General features: G+C 41.1%; 1 protein-coding gene across 30 annotated transcripts in view; it reads left to right on the top strand.

Moving 5' to 3' along the window:
* Positions 1–20,116, top strand: part of MAGI1 (membrane associated guanylate kinase, WW and PDZ domain containing 1) — a 335,573-nt gene that overhangs the window by 154,688 nt on the left and 160,769 nt on the right. For all 30 annotated transcript variants that reach the window (XM_039695351.1, XM_039695333.1, XM_039695353.1 and 27 more), the window contains exon 2: positions 12,150–12,266. In XM_039695351.1, coding sequence (XP_039551285.1) covers positions 12,150–12,266 — 117 coding nt within the window. The remainder of the gene's footprint in view (positions 1–12,149; positions 12,267–20,116) is intronic.

Raw genomic sequence — 20,116 nt, 5'->3', positions numbered from 1 at the left:
CTTTTGAGTTTTGCCAATAAGATGTAGTGGTACTTTATTAAAACCCATCACTGACTGCCATGGTTCTTGTTCTGTCCAACTCATTCATTCTGTCAGTGCTGTAAAATCTGATTTTCGAATTTCAGTTCCATTTCCTGCACAAAAAGGAGGCCCACAATGCTGTGTATTGAATTGCTTTTACAGCAGAATAGCCATGATAACACTTCTCTTTTACCAGGAAGGTTTTCTCAACTTGCCCAGGCTCTTGGTCCCCTGAGCAATTCAAAAGATTCAGCTCATTGCCTCATTTTGCCCTGAACTCTTTTAAATTGCTGTTGGCTTCCCCATTCTTCCAGATCCTTCACCTGCCTATTCAACACACTCATCCTAAATCACATTTCCAAGTAATAGCTCAGGACATGAGAGAGCTAGTTTGAATCAATTTCTCCTTAATCTTGATTTCTCAAGAAAAACATTCAGTCTTGATGTAACATTTTCCAGGGATGGAGAATATCCTCCAACCCTCAGAAAACACTTCCAATGGTACAATAAAAATAAAAATGCTTGCAGTTGAAATAATTAAGCAGAGCAATCCAGTTACTTAGATCTTGTTTTCCTTTTGTCTACAACATGAAACTGAAAAAAGCTGCAGTCACTTTCCCTATAAGTCAGGTTTGTTTTTAAACCAGTGTGACCTCCTTACTCAATTTCTGTGGCTTTTTGGGCCTCTTGTAAAATGTGCTTCAACAGCTCCCAACTGTTATACATGTTTTTCCATTTAAATGTTTTTTCCCAACAGATTTAGCTCATAATTATATTCAGCTTTGAGAGCCTGATTTTCTAAATCACACAGCATTGTTGCCTGTGTGCTTCCTTTCTGTACTCTGTGTTAGAGGTTTGGCATCTATTCTATGTGGACATAAATGTGCAATTATATTTTAAAAAGAAAAAAGAAAGAGGTCCATCAGAGGTTAAGCTAGGTTGTGCTTTTTGAAAATAATGTAGAAAGGGCAGGACCTTTACTTGCTAAGGTGGATGACAGCAAATCTTGTTTCTGGTTTTATTTGTTTCATGGCAAATTTTGGTTCTGGGAAATTCATTGGGCTTGTTGGAAAATTAACCTACAGCACCCTGTAAATGGGTATATTGCAGATGAAAAAAATTGTTTCTTTTTCTTTGGTCAGACACTGCTGCACCTGAGTGTGTATCATCTAACCACACTGGAGAAAGGGCAAAAGCAGCTGGAACATGATGCTTTGGACATATTTTTTTCCTGTGGACACATGATTTTCAGCTGGTTTCTTCATAGAAGGCCAACATTTTGTATGTGATATACTTGTGAGGGGAAAAAAAGAATTTGAAAAACAGCATCAAAATTCTAGTGTTCTGACAATATCTTAATTTAGCGTGTGTTTATAGCCTGACAATCACAGGCTGTCAGCATTAGATTTTATGTATTCAGTTCCTCTGGAAATCAGGCTGTTAATATTGATGTGTGTCCTGGAGCCTAGGAGGTCAGAGGGAAAAACTACAACCCTGTGATCAAAATCACCCAGAGGTGACCTGGCTGGGCTGTGGGAATTTGTCCTTCCAGCAACCAAGGAAGAACAAGAATGACTGCTTGAGAAATTTGAGGTCAAGTTTTAAAAAAAAAAGCTCAAAAAACCCCCACCCAATCCAAAAATTACAGAGAAAGGCAAGCCAAAATATCAAAGAATATGAAGAGCTATTCAGAACTCCCCAATTCTGGCATATGTGTGGCACTTTTTTCCCATTCTGGAAGAACCAAATGCTGTATTTAGGGAATGGCTTTCAGATTTTGCAAATATTTTCCTAGTGCCATTCTAGAAAATGAGTTTGTTGGCATATTGTTATGGGGGGCTTGTTCTGCTAAAGCATTGTAATGCCGTCTGTTTCTCAAGCTGATTTGGCTTTTACAGCTCAAATATGATATCCTACTTTTAGAACATATGGCAACTCCTTTTAGGAGACATAGAGAGATGTGCATCTCATTTCCAGAAATGGGTCTTTTCCTTGGAGTGAGTTCTGCAAGTGCTTTTCATCTTGATTTTCCCCATTCTTATCATTTTAGCCAGACTTTCTTCTTCACCCCCTGCCCTACTTCTGCCACTCCCAGCCCTCCCTGCATCCCAGAGCTTGCTGGCATCTTCAGAGAGCAGGGACAGGACAATGCTCCTCACCCAGGTGGCTTCACAGAGCAGTGACACAGGCTGTGGTGTGGCTCCCAGGCAGGCTGTGCTTTCCTGGGAAGCCTTTCCTGGGCTGTTCACGTGGCTCACTCTGTGTTCATTGATGGAAACACTCAGAGCAGACTGCACTGAACCCTTCAGAGGCTGCACCCCGTGGCACTCTCTCACAGTGATTTCATTCTGCGTTCACTTCACTTCTGTAGGAGGGTTTTTCTCTTCTTACTATGTTATTTTGTTGTTGTTTTGTGGGTTTTTTTTAAAAGCCTACGTGGCAACATCGGCGTTTCTTGCCAGTGTTGGTGCCTTCCCACTGCTCCTTGCTGGAGCACACAGGGCAGAGTGCCCCAGCACAGCAGTGCCTTTGTGAGCAGGGCACAATGCCCTGCTCAGAGCAGGCTCTGCACTCACCCTCCGCTCTGCCTTGCTCTGGGCACTTGGTTTAAGGTCACTGCCAAGCAGAGGCATTTATGGACGTGGCTTTAATGTTACAGCTTGGTTGCCAGCCAGTTAACTTGGGGTTAATGCTGGTCTGGCCACAGAACTGGGTAAAGCATTTAGCATGATACTAACCCAAGCTTCATTGGAAACAAGACCAGAGGATGTTGCATTACTTTGTTCTTTGTCCACACACCTCCTGGGCTCTGTTGTGAAAACACAGCAAAGTTTGTGTGTGTGGCTGTTAATCAGTTCTATAGTTTAGTCTTGGAGATTTTTCATTTTATTAGGAAAATAGTCTGCATTTGTCCTCCCAGTGGATCCCTTCTCTCACTTTATCTCACCTTGCTTCTCTACTGTCGTTCCCAGAGACCACCTGACAGTCTCAGTTTCCTTGTCTGTGGCTTCTTGAGAGTGAACAAGGAAAACAAAAAGCTGAGGCAAGAGCAGGGAGCTTGTAGCATTTCCTGAAAATGGCAAAGGGGAAGAAAAGAGGTCTCCTATGAGTCAGTAACAAAGAGTGGTTAATTTCCAATTTTTAGTTAGTTGGGTTAATGATTAACTATGGCTACAAAGCACAAGGGTGGGCTTCACATCTGCCAGCATGGAGGCAAATGGTGTTTCATGTTTTGTGCCTGGCCAGTTCAAATGTGTTTTAGAGGTGACTGAGGCAGCAGTCATCAATACTGCTGACCTTGCATTTCCCTCTTCTATTCATCACATGCTCCTGTTGCTTGAGCAGCATGTTCTATTGTATTTTTGTCTCAGGGGTATCAGATTTTCTGTTCCTTGGGCTTATCTGGGGCAGGTATGATTGCCACTTTCCCTGGAGAAATGTCATAATTTATCTACCATTATTTATCATATCTATCAATAGATATTTATATTCATATTTATCAATATCCATCATTAATTATCATCTTATAGGCTCTATATGGACACAAATGATATCACATGATTTAAGAAGAGGAGCAGAACTTAAACCTCAGTATTTTGAGGAAGAAAATAATAAAACAGATCCTTCTTGAGGTAGAAAGGTCTGATTTGTCTCTCCATGGCAGAGCAGGCTCCCCTCCCTGGAATGCAGCCCTGTCTCCCAGGTCAGGATTGTCCTGGGCTGCAAAGATGTCAGAGGACAAAGGAATTTTCTTCTCCAGGAGCCTCAAGAAATGAGGGCTGAAACTTTGAGGGCACCAGAAGCTTGAAGGGGCCAAAAAGGGAGAGAAGCTGGGCTTGCTGCTGCCTTTGCAATCGTTGCTGATCTTCATTCACTTGAGAGCAACAGAAGTGTGTTTGTCACAAATGCTCAAAATTTTTAGGCCTGGTGTATAAATAATGATTTTTTTTTTTCTTTTCAGCCTCAGTGCCTGAGCTCTGCGGGTTTTTCTGGCCCTTTTCAGCTGAAAGGCTATTTGTTTAAATTTAGTGTAGAAATATGAATCACTGTTAATGCACAGAAAATAAGGTGGTGCACCCTGTGAATACAGTAGATGAGGTGACATGCTCTCAGAAGAGTTTTACCAGGGATTTATGATCTGTTAAGTGCATTTCTGCAGCAGCAAATGCTGAATTACCACCTCAGTGCTGGTTCACTCAGCCATGCAGATTGAGAGTGATACCAAAGGTGCCATGCCAAGAAGGCTCTTGCCTGCTCCTCATTCTGGGCATGACCTGAAAGTTTTGAGTGTGAATACATCTCCTTCAGATGCACGGCTTACACCTAAAATAACATTTTAAGAAGTTCTCTCAGTAAGTAACAAGTGTTATTCATTCTCCAGACAGGAATTACTGGCTGCACCAAAGTGCTCACTGCTGATTCAGCAGCCAGGCAGCTCCATCAAAGTGGGGTTTTATTGCTGGGCAGGCAGCTCATCCTGTAACTTTGTGCAGTTCTTTATGCCATAACCCTCCAGCTTATCTTTATTTCCTTCCACTGGAAATCTTTTGCAATGGATGAGACTTTGTTGTTCGAAGAAGGTTCTAAAGCATGAAAATTGGGAAGTGTTTTGTGTTTTACTTCAGGAGGTAGGCAAAGGGTGAGCAGTCATTTTGTTTGGTTGTGATGCAGACTTGTTAGAATAATGGCAGCACATGGGCTCTGATCTGAGCAGTTCATCTGACTGCAGTCTGGTTTCAGGAGGCTGGTACAAACTAAAGTAATATATTGGTTGGTCCTGGGTGTAGCATTTCCAGCAAAGATCCAGCCTGCACCCTCAGAGCAGTTCTTTTTGTCACCAGAGACTGTCCACATTGGAATGGAAGCAATCACTGACAATAACAGCTGAGGTTATTGAAGCATTTATGGGGAACATCTAAACATCTGGACTTTATGGTACTAGAATTGGTACCCAGCAATAAAAGTTCACTGGTGTTTTTTGTTTGTTTTTGAGAGGAAAAGAAGATGAGAAAATGGAATTGGGATCAAATTAGGTGTTTGCTGAGCCATGTTAATTGTTAATCTGAACTCCCATGGCAATGTTTAAATATCATTTTAGAACACTGAACCATAAAAGGTTTTTAAGTTTACTTGTGTTAGGAAAATGTAGTAGCAATTAATTTACCAACATGTTGTGTGTTTACAAGGTACCTTCATTTCATGGGTGGCTGGAAGACAGAACATGCTTAGATTGTATTGAATTTAAGAAGCCACATGAATTCTTAAGGCTTTTAAATGGGTTTTCTCTTCATGATCTTATTTGAACTCTGGCCAGCCATGATGAATGTCGTCTTGTGTCTTTGACCTCGCAAGAGACATGAAATAACAAATGTAGGTACTGCACTTTATTTACTTATTTACTTAGTAGTTAAAACAAGAAAGCAAACCAAACCATGATGTATTTCACCTCTTCTCCCAGCACTCCCTTGACAAATGGCTGTTGAAACAGTGCTAAACTGTGACCTTAAAGCCACAGGCATAATGAAACTGTGATCTGGCAGATGTGACAGACTCATCTTACATAAATCACTCTCTTTTGTCACTGCTGGCATATGGCCAATGAATCTTCTAATTATTGAATGGCTTTTATAGCCCCATTATTTATAATCACTTCTGGACAGCAGCTGGAAGACAAGGATGGGACAGGATGAAATGATATAGCACAAACTATTACCATTTCCTTAACAACTGCTGGGATTAGGAATATTCGATGATGATGTGGCTACCAGTGCAGTCTTGTTAAATGATAAAAATCTACTCAGCCTTCTAAGATGGGCTGCTGCCTCCTGGACCTTAGCATGAAAATTATTCTATTAATTTGCCCAGAAATAGAATATTAATCTCTGCAAGCATTAACAGAATATATGTGTGAGTATCAGGCCCACTTTTGCAACGGGACTTGAGGAAAATTGATGGCAAGACTTACGAGGAGGGAGTGGTGATGCCCTGGCATTGATGTTGGAAAAGTTTTAAGAACTGTCTCCTGTTTCCCAGGAGCCCTGTCCACACCCCACTTTATAGTAAGGATTTAACAACAGATTGAAAAGTTGTCTTGAGTTACATTCTGATTATTTTAACATTTCTTTTAAAAATTGGCAGTTGTTTTCAAGGGATTAATAGATTTATAACCAGCCTAGTTAACACACTTCCTCGTTAAAGGGAGCTATTTTGGCTCTAATTATAGATGAATTTGTGTTGAGTACCTTATGCTGGGCAGAGCAGGAGCACAAGTGGAGTCCCCCAGCCTGTCGTGCCAATCATCTGACATTGCAAGTCCACTTGCTGCTCTAGAAAACATGAGCTGCAAGTTCTCTGCTCATGCCTCTAAACAAGCAGGGTTTGGGTGTTTTTGTTTGGCTTGGTTTTTGTAGGGCTTTTTCCCCCCCTTATCTGCAGTTCTACATTTTGTAGCACAGAAATAAAACCCTGCCAATCACAATAATTTATTAGTTAAATACCTTCAGAGAGAGATCTTCAGATGATGGACAGTACATTACAGTCAGGGGTTTATACTGCAAATCCAACATGTGCAGTCTTTGTGTCTTTAAAAAATTGAATCCTTCCCTCTCAATGTAGACATCAGGATGGTGAGAGAGAGTCTTAATCCAGATGACTCTATTGCACTTTTATCCCTTTAGTGAGGCCTTTAACCTTTCATTGCTTCATGGCCCTGTTGTTTTGAAATGGTCTTTGTCTGACCAGAGAGAATCCCTCTGCTAAAGACACCTTTAAACAGAGATCCCGACAGGAGAAGGGGGATTCTGCTGCAATTCAGGAATGGAAGATAGATTTTTCCAGTTCAGATGCTATCAGTCACTGTGACTGTAGCAATTGGTTTCCTTTCTAAAGAAGGGTAAAGCAAAAAAAATATATACTGGTGTAATCTGCTTAGAGGAGTGTAATATAGGTCAGGGACCAGAGTGTCCCAGGCCTGACCCTGACCCATCTTTGCACAAGCATCTATAGGCTCTGTCAGAGTGTGGCTGCTGATCGGGATTATCTGGGACCATCTCGAGCAGAAATGGGATCAAACAGCTGCAGTAATTAATAGAAACATAAACTATGAAATGATAGTTTCCAAACGCGTAAAGCACGAGTTTAAAATACATCTTCAGCACACACACACATATGATAGTTTCCAAACGCGTAAAGCACGAGTTTACATCTTCAGCACACACACACACATTGCACAGTGCTGGCATGGACTATCCACCAGCTGGCAGGAAGGTGCTGGCAGCCCCACCATGTTCACACTCAGCTTTTTCTTGGAAAAAAAATCAGATTGTGCTTGGTCATTTATGCAGTCTGCTTCCCCTGCTGGAAGGCAGCAGGGCACTGGGGCAGGAGGCTCTCAGCCCCAGCTCTGTGCTGCTCTGGGAGAGCTCTCCAAGAGGTGATGTTCTCACACAGCAAAGGCAGCGTTAGATGATCCCACATGCAGCTTTCTTCCTGCAGAAGCTGGGAATTTTAGCACCAAGTGTCAGAGCACAGTTCAAAGCAAAGCTTCCCTAGTAAATTTACATCAGGTAACTGTTGGAGGACAAATGTGTGACAGAATTGTGGGTTTGGGAGCAATGTGTTTCGAAACTGTCAATAGTTTTCATTAATCACAAACCCATCTAAGTTACACATTGAGCTACAAAAACTGGCAGTTCATTGTTTCTCAGAAAACCATATGTCAGTAATATTTTTTTTCCTTTTTATAATTTTTTTTTGTTCTATGAGAGATGTTTTCCCCTTGGGCTTCTTTTTCCTACTGAAATGATGTTACCATGTAATGGTTGGGGAGGGTGATAGACCTACTCTATAGTATGATAATTAAGAAGAATAGATGAAACCAGCCATTTTGCTTTGTGTTTCATTCAAAGGATTGATATAATAAGATGGAAGCACCTCAGATTTGGAGTAGTACTGTGAGGAATGAAGCAGTGAAAAGTTGGTTCTCTGACTGTACCTTCACATTAAAAAAGGGCATGGATCTTTTTCAACAGAGAACAAAGGGAAACTGTTGCAACAGCACCAAAAAAATCTTTTAACATCTTACTTGTGAACTATAAATTTTGGTGAGCTTTTCATTTTCTGTGTGTCTGATGATCTAAGCTACATGGATCAGCCTAATTTTCATTACAGAAATAACAAGGTGATTTTTCGGTGCGCAAATAAATAAACAATTTCCAACATATCATGACCAGCACAAAGGAAGAATAGAGCACTGGGTTTTCAGACCTGTATCCTCTGATTGGAAACTGCTGTTCTGGGTTGCATCTCCTGTGCCTCCACTATTATCACTGTTGGATCTTTTTGCATCCTTTTAGCAGAGAAGAAAATAAGTAATCTCAGAAGAGTAAATGTGAAATCAAGTCTCCATGAGAGCAGGGGAATATTTTGAAGGCCAGTATATACTTTTGGTTGACACAGCTTTTCTGTAAAGGAAGTATTTTCTTGAGCACAATTAATTAAATTAAAAAGGGGAGGATTTTTGCATAAAATGAGGTGGTTCTGGGCATCTGCCCATCTTTTTGTCAGGTGGTGGCTGGTGCATGGACAGAAGCCATCAAAGGTGAGGCTTGGTCTCAGAGGGAGTTTGCACAAGCCAGCAATGCCCCGGGGGGCAGAATGAATTTTGCTGCTAAGATTTGCACAGAGGAGGTTGCTGAAATGTCACTGGCATATTTTTCAGGTTCTCAGAGGTTATGGGTGCATACATTTTGGACTAAGGGCACAGCAGAGTTTATAAACTTCTGTGCAGCACTAGAACCTACTAAATACAGCCAGTGTCAAACCCGTGCCATCTCAGCTCAGGGGAGATTTTTGGAAGAGATCAGAGCAGACAGAAGCATTACAAATGGTAAAAAATCCAACATGTTCCAGGCTGGATCCCTTTGGCAGCTTCCCACCTAGAGTTTAGTGTTAGTTTCTGTGTTAGCTCATTTTCTTCTGCCATGCAGTGGAGGGAGTTCCTGAGCCTGCCTGTGCCCACAGCTTGTGGCCTCAGCGACTGCTGAGCTGAGATCACCAGAGCTGCAAAAGCCTTCATTTCTGTCAAGACTTTCCTGGAATTTAGGAACAGGAATGTAGCTCAGCAAGCTTTTTGGGGGCTGGATTTCTTTTTGACTCTTTTTTTTTTTTCTTCTTCATCTTCCTTCTCTTCTAAAATAAAAATGTAATAGAAATAAGCATCACTCTGAGCCCCCAGAGGGGACACTTATGTGAGTATAAGTGTTGATACAGCCTCTGTTTTTGCAAGTGCCTTTTTAACTAGTGCTTCAGTGACTCAGCTGGGAAATCCCAGCTCCTGCATAAACCAAATAACCAAACTTTCCGGCGGGGCCATAACAGACTGAGATGCTAGATGGAATGGGCACAGAGGGAAGCTAAAAGCAGGATATCATCATTAAATTGCATATATTCTGTGGTCAAACAAGCCCTAGCTCAGCAGAGCTTTTTCACCTCAAGACATTATTGTTACATAAATCATTGCATCAGGGATCACACAGTATTTTTGAAGAAAGTTTACTTATGTGACACATGCAGTTCTGTGCATTAATTTCTTTCCTGGAATAAGCCCTTTCATTATGCCCAAACAGTTTGTCATATTTGTCCTTTTTTGCAATGAAAATCTACCTTGCCTTACTCTCTCTTGTGCAAAGAAATATATGGACTGTTTAGTTAAAAGATAAAGAACTACTTTATTATTTCAGCAGAGGCTCTTTTTTGTGCCCAGTCTCCCTCTGGAGTAAAACAACGTGTTAGGAAATCAAACATCTGGAGTTTGGAAAGTCAGCTCTGATATTGAAAAACTATAGCCCAGAAGTCGACCAAACCCTCCAAGTGCCTCCTATGTGAGAAACAAATTTTATGGTGCAATAACTGGAGACCATTTGTTAGAAAATGGGTTGATAATTCACTCTGGGAGTGAGGGGTGTTGCTGGTGTTGCTCAGGAAAGTGTTTTGAGCCAATTCTATCTCCCGTGATTTCAGTTTTGTTGTTTCATTTCTTCAATGAGCGTCTTGGTCTTTACAAATTTCCTTTTGTTAATAGCTGGGCCTGCTGCCTGAGCCTTCTTTTCTTCAATAAGAGATTTAATTAAAAGAAAACGTTGTCAGGAGGATCTAAATACAAGTCACAAAATTATTTTAAAAATTTGACATAGTACTTCAGACTGTGGGCTTTTTTTGTTTAGTTTTGTTTTTAAACCAACATTTCTGGTAAAATGCTGCAGGGCTGCAGTGGTTTTATCCTGCCCACAGACATGTAACAGTCTGCACTCTTTCTTATTTCACCACTTGCCTGGTGCTACTTCTGCCTCCCAGACCCAGGGTCCGACTGCACTCCATTGCAGTATTATTATTTTTGATTTGCTCTGCAGTGATTCCTCGAGGCTCCAGCCAGGAATCTGTGACTGTGAGGCTGCATTCAGTGTCCAGATGCCTTGAGATGATCTCTGCATTACATATTCCCAATCAAAAAAGTCATAATGCAAATGATAAAAGACTGAAAACAGCTGAAGTGGTTCAGCCCAAGGTCCGTGGAGTCCAGCATTTTGGCCCCAGCTGGGGCTATAAATAAGATGCCTGGCAAAGGGAAGGAAAAGAGCAAGATACTTGATATTCCCCCACTTCTTTCCTGGGTCTCCCAACCACCAGCAATTAATATTAAGCTCAAGGACTTTCCTTTCCCCTCTTCTTTTCAAGGCCAGCTTGGATGGGGCGTTGAGCCACCTGGCCCACTGGAAGGTGTCCCTGCCCATGGCAGAGGTGTGGCAACAAGTTCATCTTTAGGGTCCCTTCCAGCCCCAACCATTCTGTGATTCTGCAGCCCCCAATGGGTCTGTCCTACAAGTGAATCTTCCCCTGGAATCTCCTGAACCAGCTTCTTGCCTTCACAGATCTCTCTAGGGAGAGTTCATCTTTAGGGTCCCTTCCAACCCCAACCATTCTGTGATTCTGCAGCCCCCAATGGGTCTGTCCTACAAGTGAATCTCCCCTTGAATCTCCTGAATCAGCTTCTTGCCCCCACAGATCTCTCCAGGGAAGCTGCACAGCCTGGGGACTCTTTCTGTGATGATTCTGAACCAGACTCTTGTTCAGCTTTCCTTGCTGTCTCCCAGTCCTGGTGTTGGGAGAGGCAAGCTGTGCTCAGGTGGCCTCAGGGCATGTTGGAGTCTGATGTCCACCACAAGCTGCAGCATCCCTGTCTTGGTCCTTGTGTGGCAGCTGCTCCAGGCTTTGATCATCCTGGTTGCATTTCTCAGAAGATTTTCCAGTGGTTTTTATTTTTTTCCTTTTCATTTTAGAACAGAAGAGTTTCAATCCCTGGTTTTCCTCTTCAGTCAAATTAATGTCAGTGTAATTCCAAACTTGGAAATATTTTTGGGAAAAGACTTCATTAAGTTTCTGTAGTTCATATGTTCTGCTACAAAAAAGGGTTTGGTATTCAGCAACTGGCAATGTTCATTAACAGTCACATTTATTTTTATTTTCTTTTTTTAATGTTCTTTTTTATTTTTGTTTTGTTTTCAACCCATTTGTCTTCTTTCACACTTCTGAACGTGTTCAAACCTGAACAGGCAAATAAACAGATTTAGGTGACTTTGGGTGCTCTTAAGTCAATACTTTTGTAACTCCTGCTGTATGTTGGGATGGATACCAGTGGAAAGTTTACCACTTGTTTGATTTTTTTGCCATGTTCAGCTTTATTAATAGCTTCAATGGGAGCAGCTTTTGCCTTCTGTCTCTCCATCCCGCTCACCCTCCAGAGACTTGCAAAAGCAATACCTTTATTATTTTTCTTCTTTTTCCTGTCATCTGCCTGTCTCCATTTGCTCAGACAAATAAGTGATAAACAGGAATGATGATCTGTTTAACACCACAGGAAGAATGTTGCATTATGAGACAAGAGAGACCTCTTGTTTACAGCAAGTTATTTTTGGTAATTAGCCATTTGTAGAGGAAGATGAGCCTCTGCTCATAAAGTCAGCATGCCACAATTTAGGGGGCTCTGAATGGAAATCTACCATTTGCCTCAACTGGAAATGACAATTGTGCGCGTTTAGAAATAAATCAGTGGCTGTTTTTTCCCCTTGCAGGAAGCAGACTGAACAAGGATCTGCGGCATTACCTCAACCAGAGGTTTCAGAAGGGGTCACCAGACCACGACCTGCAGCAGACCATCCGGGACAACCTCTACCGCCACGCTGTGCCTTGTAAGTGACGGCCCCTGCCCCGCAGGCTTCCATGTGTGACAGCAGAGAGGGCTGAAAAGGAAAATGATTCATCTCTGGATGAGGCTTTTTTTGATTACCTTTTTGGAGCAGTTGATGGTGTGATGCAAGCCTTGTGATGCCTGCTTTGGAGAAAAGCCCTAAAAAAAACTGCCATGGGGTGATTGCTTGGCTTAGAAAGAGTCTATATTAATATCAGAATGGTGAATGTTGCTTATTGGTTTAAAACCTATGAATATAAAAGAGGTTTCTATTTTTATTTCCTGAGCAGAACTTAATTTCTGATGCTTGTTTAACTTGTAGAATTGAAGAGCATTTTATGGCTGGGTGCCATTGTTGAAGGCATCTGCCACTGTTGGAAGGTCATCCTTGATTCGTGTAGGAGATAAGGAACGAGAGTTAGCAAAGCTGAGAAAGAAATGCTCATTTTCACCCAAAAAACCCAACCAAAAAAAAAACAAACCCCTACCCCATACACAACAACAATAAAGAAACTTAAAAAACAAAACCAAACAAACAAAAAGCCAAGGGGGAAAAAAAAAAAAAACAGACCAAAAAACCCAAATAAACAAACCAAACCAACAAAAAAAAACCCCAAAAAACAAACAAACAAACAAAAAAAAAACCCAAAAACAAACCCAACAAACCCATTGAAAAAAAGACAAAGAAAAAAATCCCAAAAGAAAAACTAAGAATTCTGGAGCATGGTAGTCCTTAGAAGGTCAGAATAATTACTGAAATGAGATTGTCCTTGGCATTTTGGGAAGGCATACAAAGAGTGGAGAGTGATCCTACTTTGTTGCACCTCTGTTTGACATTCTCCAGGTGGCAGAGGACACTCTTCTAAGGAAAAGCCTTTTTTGCTTAATTTGGCTGAGCTGTGGTAATAATGATATGCCCTTTAGATCAGGCTGGAATAAGTAAACATCTTAGTTATAGGATACTGAGATAAGCAGCAAAATAATTTTAAGTTTTCTGTCTCGTTGTGAATCAGAGATTGTTTATCCTGGTAGACTTATATAAATATTGAATAATTATGTTGCAACTCAAAAATCAGTATTTGCCAACAAATATCATGTAGTGGTACACACAGTAGTAGTCATTTTCAGCCTAAGTGTTGCATGCAGGAGGGCTGTGTAAGACCAGTTAAAATTGAGTGGTAACACTGACAAATGTTGATTCTTCAAATGGCAGATGCTGTTATAACACCATGGAGTTTATGCTCATTTTACCGGTGAAAAGCATGAAACAAATTATGTTTAAAGAACATAAAAGGACATAAAGAATAAATATGGATTATTGTTTACTATTGAACACTTCCGTCTGCCTTTCTGCCAACATGAAATGTGATTATTTTTCAATCACCTAACTTGGCAGGCTGCAGATTTTTAGGGCATACTGCAAAAAGTGGCTTCCAGGAGAGCACGTGGAGTGTTAGGCTTGGGAGATGCAGTGTTGTGATACTAATGCCCTTCTGCCTATGTGTGATATTTCATTTCCTAAAACAGTAAATAAAGCAAATGAGTGTAAGTTCTGGGGAAACATTTTGCACGTTACCAAGGTTACATTTTGAAATGCTTTCCATTGATTCTTTTATCTGATTTATTGAACTTGATGGTGAGCTAAGCTGCTTGGTCTTGCTTTTGATTTAAAATTAAGAGCAGTGAAAGTGATTCCTGCCTTTTCAGAATAGCTGGGGGAGATGTGGGTTGTTGGTGTATTAATAAGAGCATCAGTACTTATGTTTCACTTATGAAACAAGTGGAAAACCTGAGAAGGGGTGTTAGTTATTGTGTGTCTCTACACAAAATTGTTGAGCAGGTAGCATTTAATTTTGGCTTTATTTACTGTGGGGATGGTATTAATGGCAGCTTTTAAGAATGATGCTAATATTGGTGTGTGGCTTGGAATGAGACTGCTGCGTGGTGGGTTGGGATGCTTTACAGGTCTGGAGATTAATCTGGCTGTATGCTCATATTTTTATTCCTTGGTACACGTGACCAGTAAATCCAGAGCCCTGAACCAATCCCTAGTGCTAATGGATTATGAAGCCTTGTATTTGGAAAATGGAATTCCCTGATGCTTATGTGATAAACACAAACAAGAACACAAGGTCACTTGGACTGAGCATGCTTGGCCTGACAGCTGCCTTTTATTGCACTAATACAAGGGCTAAATGAAGTGATAATTAGTAAATTCAAAATGCACAAAGGTGCTGTTAACCAGTTATTGCCCAGAAATTCTGGTGAGAATAGCACGTGATTCAGCCCTGACTGGTGCAGGTGGTGAGAAAACCCAGAGGGTTTCTGTTTCCCACTCAGCCATGTGCCCATCGTTTGAAGTCGTGACAGCTTTTGTGGAAGATAGAGGTCAAGCAGAAGGGAGGAAAGATGCAGGATGTTTGGCTCAACCTCATTATTTTGTTAATGACACACTGCTTAAGCATCATTGAGATTTTTGTCTTTAGGAGAGTTGGTTAAGAGTTTGATTTATTTTCTGGTGAACCTTGAGGATGAGTGGGATGATGTCAGCTCCCAAGGACCATAGGAGCATTTGCCTGTATGAGTGACACAGGATGGTTTTCTGAGAGATCAGAGGATTTGATCCTAAATGTGTGAGCCATCATGAACAAATGAGACCTTGAAATGGACCCAAAGGTGAAGCATTGTCGAAATAAGTTGGCAAACCACACACACATTTCTGCAAACTGAATTCTTCCCCTGCTCCTCAGTGCCATCTGCCCCTCCAGTGCATTTCCCCCGAACCCTCATCCCCTCAGCTCCCCACTGAGCTGTTTTTTTTCTGCAATGCTCTGTAGTAAACAACAGCTGTGACAAGATTCCAGGTGGCCTCCAAGTTTGGTTGTGAGTCTCGAGTGCTCTGCTGTTCCTATCACACCAAACCCACGGGTTTATTTACAGACCCAAGGCATTCTCCTCTGAGTTTACAACTTGAGCAGCAGCATGAGTTAGGACAAGTAGAGAGTAAGGAAGAGAGGCAGGGCACCCAATCATATATTTGGATGGTGTATAAGTGGTTATAAAGCCATGCTTCAATGGACAAATCTTTGGAAGAGTTAGTGTGGTTCAGCTTTTATTTCACATGTGCCACCACTGGGCTGCTAATTCCTTGACTTTCTTCCTGAGGCTTTCATTTCATTGTAAACTTCACCCAAGCCTTTACTTTGGAATATTTTTGTCTTCTGCTTAAGAAAAATTGGGATTTTAGAACTTGAGCAAAGTTATTCTCTTAGATGTTCAGATGAATTACTGTTTTCATTCCTACCATGTAGTTTCTCTTGTCAAAGCTAGACAAAAACCCATCAATACATCATCCAGATTAGTATTATGTTGGTCCAGTCTCTAGCCATCCCTTTTCCTTCTTTTGTTTTGAAGTACCCCATTTTTCCTGTGTTTTGGTGTGCCTAGTGAAGATGACCAGAAATAATGTTATGTTTTGGGGTATTAATGGCTCCATTGAGGTTGGCCTATATTGTGAGATGGCAACAATCCCACAGTTACCCCTTGGCCATGCCTCTACCAGAAGTGCTTTGACTGATGCAAAGACCTGGCCCACACCTTACTTCTAGAGTGGATTTCACTTACTCCAGCTCAATTTTTTCCAGCCCAAACACTTTGAGAGCAAGAGGGAAGAATTATCAGCTGTGTGAGGCATCTTGCTGGGGTGCCTGTGCCACACTTGAGTCCATCTGTGCTGGGGAGGCTGGGGGTCAGTGATGCAGTGTGTTGACATTCTGGCTTTAGGTTTCAGAGTGTTTCTAGGAGCAGGACTTGCCCAAACAGGATTGTTGTATGTGAAGATTCACCTAGTGGAAGTGGAATTTATGATTAGTTGGAAATTCGTGTAAGAGTATATCCATTAAATAGGTGTTTCCTATCAGTCTTTCAGGGGATATCTGTGCTGTAGTGTTTATTGAGAAAGTTATGTGATAGCAACTTACTTTAAGGTGCTAATGCAGCAGCCTGCCCAAACCACTGTTCACAGAAGGCAGAACACACAGGATTGTCTTCCTCTTTTTGAAATGGTGGCAGAGGGTATCAGTTTAATATAAACATGCAGTACTGGCTATTTGTCCAAGTTTCTTATACTCAGCAGTCTGGCAGCTATTTTCTTTTCAAAGTGCATCAAGAGGAATCAGAAACATGATGCTTCCATAAAAGCTTATCTCAGCATGTTGTTTGATTTTGGGTTTATTTTCCATTTATTTGATTCTCCACTTGTTTCAGTCCTGTGTGACATGCAGAGGCAGCTGTGGTGGGTCTGGTGTCTGTACCTTTACTTGCCAAAGGAGTATACCTGGTGCAGACATGACTGAAATAACAGCTAATCCTATTTCAGTCCTGTGCAGTCCCTTTCCTTGCCAGGCTGCAGTCTTCAGAAGCTAAGCTCTGGAAGGTGCAATGTCTTTTTGATGGTAGATGAAAAGGTGACAGTGACTAGCCTAGAGTTAAGTCGGACTAGACACTATATGGCATTCTTTTTATTTTTCCCCTTTTCTTCACAAAATTGGCTTTTAAAATGTCAGGAGGTCATCATTCAACAGTTGATTGACTTCCCCAAAACAAGTACATGTCCTGGGATTAATTGACTGGAGATCTGAATGTTAGAGATTTGCCACTTTCATTCCTGCTGTCTGTTCTCTCACCTTCCCAGAGTTTGATCTGTTCCTGTCCTCAATTACAGCGCAGTAGCTCCAGCTGTTGTGCTTGGTTTTATAGAGGAGCATGGAACAAAATGGAAAGAAATGGATAAAAATCAATAGTTGTAAGTGTTGAGTGACCTGTGAGGAGGCTCAGAAAAATCCAACAACACTCGGGCACCTGACTGGCCTGAGCTCTCACATTTCAGGGGGAAGTTTGAGAGTAAGTTTCTCTATTCCAAGTGATCTCCTGGTGCAAACGAGAAATCTCCTTTCAAAGCAAAACCAGTAAAACCCAGTTTTGATAGTAAGTGATTGTAGACTGCACATTGAAGCTTATTCTCTCAATTCAAGATTTTCATGGATAATTGAATTTCCAAAGGGCAGTTTAGTTTCTCCAGGAGCTGGATAAGCTGTTCTGTGTGTAACTACCATCATCTGCAGGTAAGGGAGGACTAGAGGGACTAAGTGGGCTGGGATGTGATGAAACTCCTGTCAAATGTGCAGACTCAGGTGATTTCCCAGGATAGTTTTTAAAAGTCCTATAGCTCTAGGTTCCCCCATAAGTATTTCTGAAATTCAGAATGAATTGATAAAAGGGATATGAAAACCAGCTTACAGAAGGTTCTTTTCATTAGAATAGAGAGCATGAAAGTGTATCAGTATACTGGGAAAGATTGCTGAAGTGAAGCATAAAGACCTTTATGTTCCAAATGAATGTGGTTTTACATGTGTGGATATTTGAGTTACAATTTTGAAGTTATTTTTAGTTACTAATTTTTATTAAGGATAAACAGAATCACAGACAGTGCACATTAGTTTTCTTCCCAGGCAATAAATCATCAGTTTATGTACACAAATGTTTTTCAATTCCCAAAAGCTTTCCGGACCTGCAGCTGTATTTATTATCCAAGTACCTTTTGTTGAGGTTCCCTTCCTAGAGGTGTAATTCTGCTTTTGTAATGAGAAATAGTTGCAGGGTCCATGAAATATTCATTTGAAAGCCCACACTGATACGGTGAGGAGCAGCAGACTTTTTTCTATCACATAAAAATAATTAATTCTTTTACAAGATTTATGTTAGGAAAAAAGTTTTAATTACTTTTAAAATAGTGCCATTATCACTGGGTTGCAGCATATAGATACCAGCAGTATGTAAAAATAATTTTTCTTATGAATAATTGTTTGTGAGTAAATCTAACTGTATAAAATGAGGTATATTTCCATGCCAGCTGGTGTACATACATTTGATTTTTCCTGGTTTCAGCAGGGACTGTATCCTGAGTACAACCACTGGCTTTAGAAAATCCTTATACCTGTGTTCCAGGGAGTGCCAAATTGCAGCAGTGTCCCCTGCAGTTTTTAAGGGTATAATTCATTCACTAATTAGTGAACCAGATGTGCTTTCACTTTTAAAAGAGAGAAAAATACCCTATTCTGAGCAACAGGACCAATATTTCTGTAGTTTAATTCCTTTCTATAGACAATCATTTTTGTTTAATCTAGAAGACTTCAGGACCTTTCTCCCATCTGGTCTGTCCTTCCAGATCAATAGCACTTTTTGTGCCAGCAAAACTATTGTTTGGGGGTGGGTTTGTTTGTTTTGTTTTTTAATTTTGGAAATAAAAGCACTTATGATGGCAAATATTGCTCCATCTGCTTCCCCATTTGTGAGGAATAGCTTTTTTGTGTTTCTCTGTACACCCAGTTGGAATTGCAGGAGGCACCAGAGAACAGTACAAAGCAGAGGAGCTCAGCCTTCGATGCTCTCCCATGGCACTTGCCAAAGGAGATTTGGGTAAGGAGTGTGGGAAGAGATTACAGGGCCAGTTTTCTTTGTTTCCTTTGTTACTCCCCAGTGTACTTAATTTTGCAGGTTTTTCATTGCAGTTGCTTTGTGCTCTGGCAAAGCAGCTGCCAGTGGATATTTAGGTGCAGTGCAAACAATGCCTGTGCATTTGTTTTAAAAAATAAGGGCTTCCAAGGTGAGAGGCTCTGGGAGAGCAGAGAGTGTCAGACCTGAGAGCAGCTGCTGCTGTTGGGAGGTAAAGGGGTGCAGATGAATTACCCCACATTATTTACTTCAAAACTGCCTCTGTCCTGCCACAGTTTTTCACATGATATCTAATATGGTATCTAATCAGGTCCCAGGGTCCTGGTTAGATCTTTGATAATGGATGCAGTGCCACAGCTTGAGATTTCTAGGCAGTTTGATTTCTTTTCAGCTATCACCATGCAGCTGTTCAAGGGTTTCAGTGTATTGATTATGCTGCAAAGCAAGGGAATGAGTGTTCTAGCAAAAGGAGTGTTTTAAAATGAGGTAAAATTAAATGTGTAGCTGTTCTTTAACCTGCTTTTCCACTCACATTTGGTATTTCATGATTAACTCTCTGCAGAAGGCACCCATCACTGTGTAGGTATGTTTGTGCTTGGCTGTGCTGGTGGTTTCATCATCATTACAAAACTCCTGTGCTTTCCATCAAAGATGTCAGTGTTTAAAAAGGAACACCTGTAAAATCACATTTATTTGAGATTCCTCTGGCCCAGTGTGATACCAGCTAACCTAGTGGGATTGTAGAGGAGGAGTTTCCTGTGTGATTCCCAGTCCCACGTCCTGCTACCCTGACAGTCCCCGAGCCCAGGGGGGCAGTGGCAGATGCCAGCTCCTGATGGTTTGATGGGCATGCAGAGTTGTCACATTTCATCTTCAAACAGCTATCCTTTTTTTAACATTACATGCTTCCTCACATCACCATGCTGTATTTGTCCTCTAAATCCTTTTTGTCTTTATTTCAGCAGAGAGGTGATTAGCCATGGAATAATTTATAAAGCTGTTTAGATTCTGCTAGCTGGTTTTCTTTGGGGAGAGTCATACCCAGTACCTTTACTGGGAATAACTCTGTGAATTCATCTTCACTGATTTCCTTCCCCCCACCCCAAGTGAATAAGAGGATAGAAAGAAATAGAACAAATGTTTGTATTTCTGTCCCTATTGAAGGAAAAAATAAATCTTTCTTATTAGTCTTAACAGTCTAGATGTGTCCTTTTTTTTATGATGTTCTCTTGAATAATTAGAGCTTTGAGTTCTGAAGTCAAGATTCCTGGGTCATTGCCAGAACAGATTTATTTAAGAGGGACACTAGTTCTCTGAATTCCCTTTAAAGGGCTTTGT

This window comes from Passer montanus, unplaced genomic scaffold, assembly GCF_014805655.1.
Source record: "Passer montanus isolate IOZ18808 unplaced genomic scaffold, ASM1480565v1 scaffold9, whole genome shotgun sequence".
Lineage (NCBI taxonomy): Eukaryota > Metazoa > Chordata > Aves > Passeriformes > Passeridae > Passer > Passer montanus.
Note: the sequence above shows the minus strand (reverse complement) of the source record. Positions and strands in the feature narration are given on the sequence as shown.